This window comes from Lontra canadensis, unplaced genomic scaffold (genome assembly GCF_010015895.1).
Source record: "Lontra canadensis isolate GAN:19392208 unplaced genomic scaffold, GSC_riverotter_1.0 scaffold39, whole genome shotgun sequence".
Classification (NCBI taxonomy): Eukaryota; Metazoa; Chordata; class Mammalia; order Carnivora; family Mustelidae; genus Lontra; species Lontra canadensis.
The window spans coordinates 86,992-89,449 of NW_022631033.1; the positions used below are offsets into that span (position 1 = coordinate 86,992).

The 2,458-nt window shown below is 44.2% G+C and overlaps 1 protein-coding gene across 1 annotated transcript; it reads left to right on the top strand.

Annotated features, from left to right (window-relative positions):
* Positions 1–1,055: 1,055 nt before the first annotated feature.
* LOC116874918 (olfactory receptor 10C1-like) lies at positions 1,056–2,018 on the top strand. Its single transcript, XM_032869976.1, has one exon. It carries the CDS (start codon positions 1,056–1,058, stop codon positions 2,016–2,018), a length of 963 nt encoding a protein of 320 aa, XP_032725867.1.
* Positions 2,019–2,458: the final 440 nt, after the last annotated feature.

The following is a 2,458-nucleotide window of genomic DNA, read 5'->3' on the forward strand; positions in this document are numbered from 1 at the left end:
AAGTCCTTTATTAAGGGATAAGATCAAAGTTTCATCAATAATCAGTGAGTCAATCCATGGATTTTCATGAATTACATGAATACATTTGAATTTGAACTTGAAGACAATGGTAATTTCCATTTAGCAAAGAACCCCTTGATGGGGAAAGGCTGGCATATGAGAAGTATTAAAGGTAAAGAAGCTTGTCATCTTGAGCAGTGAAATCAGCATGCAGTGTAGACATGGTGTGAGTGGGTGTGGGGATCCTCACACCTGGGCTCCTGCTTCTCCATGCTCCAAGTCCCCTTCTAACACCCAGTCCCCAGGACACACCTGGCTTTAATACTTTGCATTAGAGACATTCTTTATTCATTGAATACCCATTTAATTTCTGCTTTCTTTCACTAAATAAGTTTCATGTGGGGAGAAATGGTGTGTTTTTGTGGGGTTTTGTTGTTATTGTTGTGAAATCTCGGGACCCACAGCAGTAAATGCAGAGTACTCTGTGCTCAATAAGCACCTGCTGAATGAATTCAGTGACAACAGCAACAGGAAGAAAAGGACAGGTGTGAGAGGACCTTCATCTGGCAGTATTTGATGATTGATTAAAGGAAGAAATGAAGACAGAATTGAGCTGATGTTAATTTTTTTTCAATTTTATGCTTGGTGACTAGGTGTATTTTTTATTGGATCCCCTGGCTTTGTGAACACAGAACAGGATTTGGTTGGTAAAGGCATGAAGACGTGTGTTTTGAATTTTAAAATTACAGGTAAGAAGTGTATCTCTCTGACTTACTAGAGCTCATTAAAAGCAATATAGGGCTGAGGTGAACCATGAGAGACTATGAACTCTGAAAAACAATCTGAGGGTTTTGAAGGGGTGGGGGGTGGGAGGGTGGGGGAACCAGGTGGTGGGTACTGGAGAGGGCACAGATTGCATGGAGCACTGGGTGTGGTGCAAAAAACAATGAATACTGTTATGCTGAAAATAAATTTAAAATTTAAAAAAAAAAGCAATATAGAGATTTGCATTTATAGCTGAATGGCATTTTCCTTGCTGTCCTCTTCCCCAGGTCATGAACCTCAGCTGCTCCTCATGGCAGGAAAACAGCCTGTCTGTCAAGTACTTCATGTTTGCCAAGTTCTCTGAGGTCAGAGAACAGTGTTTCCTTTTATTCACCCTCATCCTCCTCATGTTTTTATCCTCCCTCATGGGAAATGCCCTCATAGCCCTTGCCATCTGGACCAACTCAGTCCTCCACACACCCATGTACTTCTTCCTGGCCAACCTGTCTCTCTTAGAGATTGGCTACACGTGCTCAGTCATACCCAAGATGCTGCAGAGCCTTGTGAGTGAGACCCGGGGGATCTCCCGGGAGGGGTGTGCTACGCAGATGTTTTTCTTCACATTTTTTGCTATCAGCGAGTGCTGTCTTTTGGCAGCCATGGCTTTTGACCGCTACATGGCCATATGCTCCCCTCTCCACTATGCAACACGAATGAGCCGTGGGGTGTGTGCCCAGTTGGCAGTCATTTCCTGGGGAGTGGGTTGCATGGTAGGCTTGGGCCAGACCAACTACATTTTCTCCTTGAACTTCTGTGGCCCCTGTGAAATAGACCACTTCTTCTGTGACCTTCCCCCTATCCTGGCTCTTGCCTGTGGTGATATATCCCATAATGAGGCTGCAGTTTTTGTTGTGGCCATTCTTTGCATTTCCAGTCCATTTTTACTAATCATTGCTTCCTATGGCAGGATCCTAGCTGCTGTGTTGATCATGCCCTCCCCTGAGGGCCGCCGTAAAGCTCTTTCCACCTGTTCTTCCCACCTGCTTGTAGTGACGCTCTTCTATGGTTCTGGGTCTGTCACCTACTTGAGACCCAAGGCCAGCCATTCACCAGGAATAGATAAACTCCTATCTCTGTTCTACACAGTGGTGACATCCATGCTCAATCCCATCATCTACAGTTTACGGAACAAGAAGGTCAAGGCAGCTCTCCAGAGAACCCTGGGTAAGAAGAAAGTTTTGACTCATGGGTAGATCCCGGAGGACCGTGCAAATCTGCTTTTTGAAAAAATGCACACACAACCCAGGAGTAAAGAAAGAAAACAAAACTGATCTCTGCAGTATGCTCTCTGCAACCTATTTTGTGAGGACCTTCTTTAATAATAGTAGCTGTAATTTTGGAGACACCTCTGTAGTCACAGTCAAACTGCTGATTGCCAAATTCTGGAAGGAAGTTGGCTACCAAAGAATTTTGATAGGTGAGTCCAATACTAGACAGGTTTTCCAAAATATGTCAGTCTAGGCTTGCTGTATACATTGCCAGATTATATCTTAGAAGTCTGGCAAATTCTCATTCTTTATTCTTGGGCATTTTCTAGCCCCTGAGTGTCTCCTGTGAATCTGCCCTGGTCTCTGGAGACAGTGTTCCCACATATGTCTGTCCCACATGACTCTCAATTCCCTAATAACTCCAT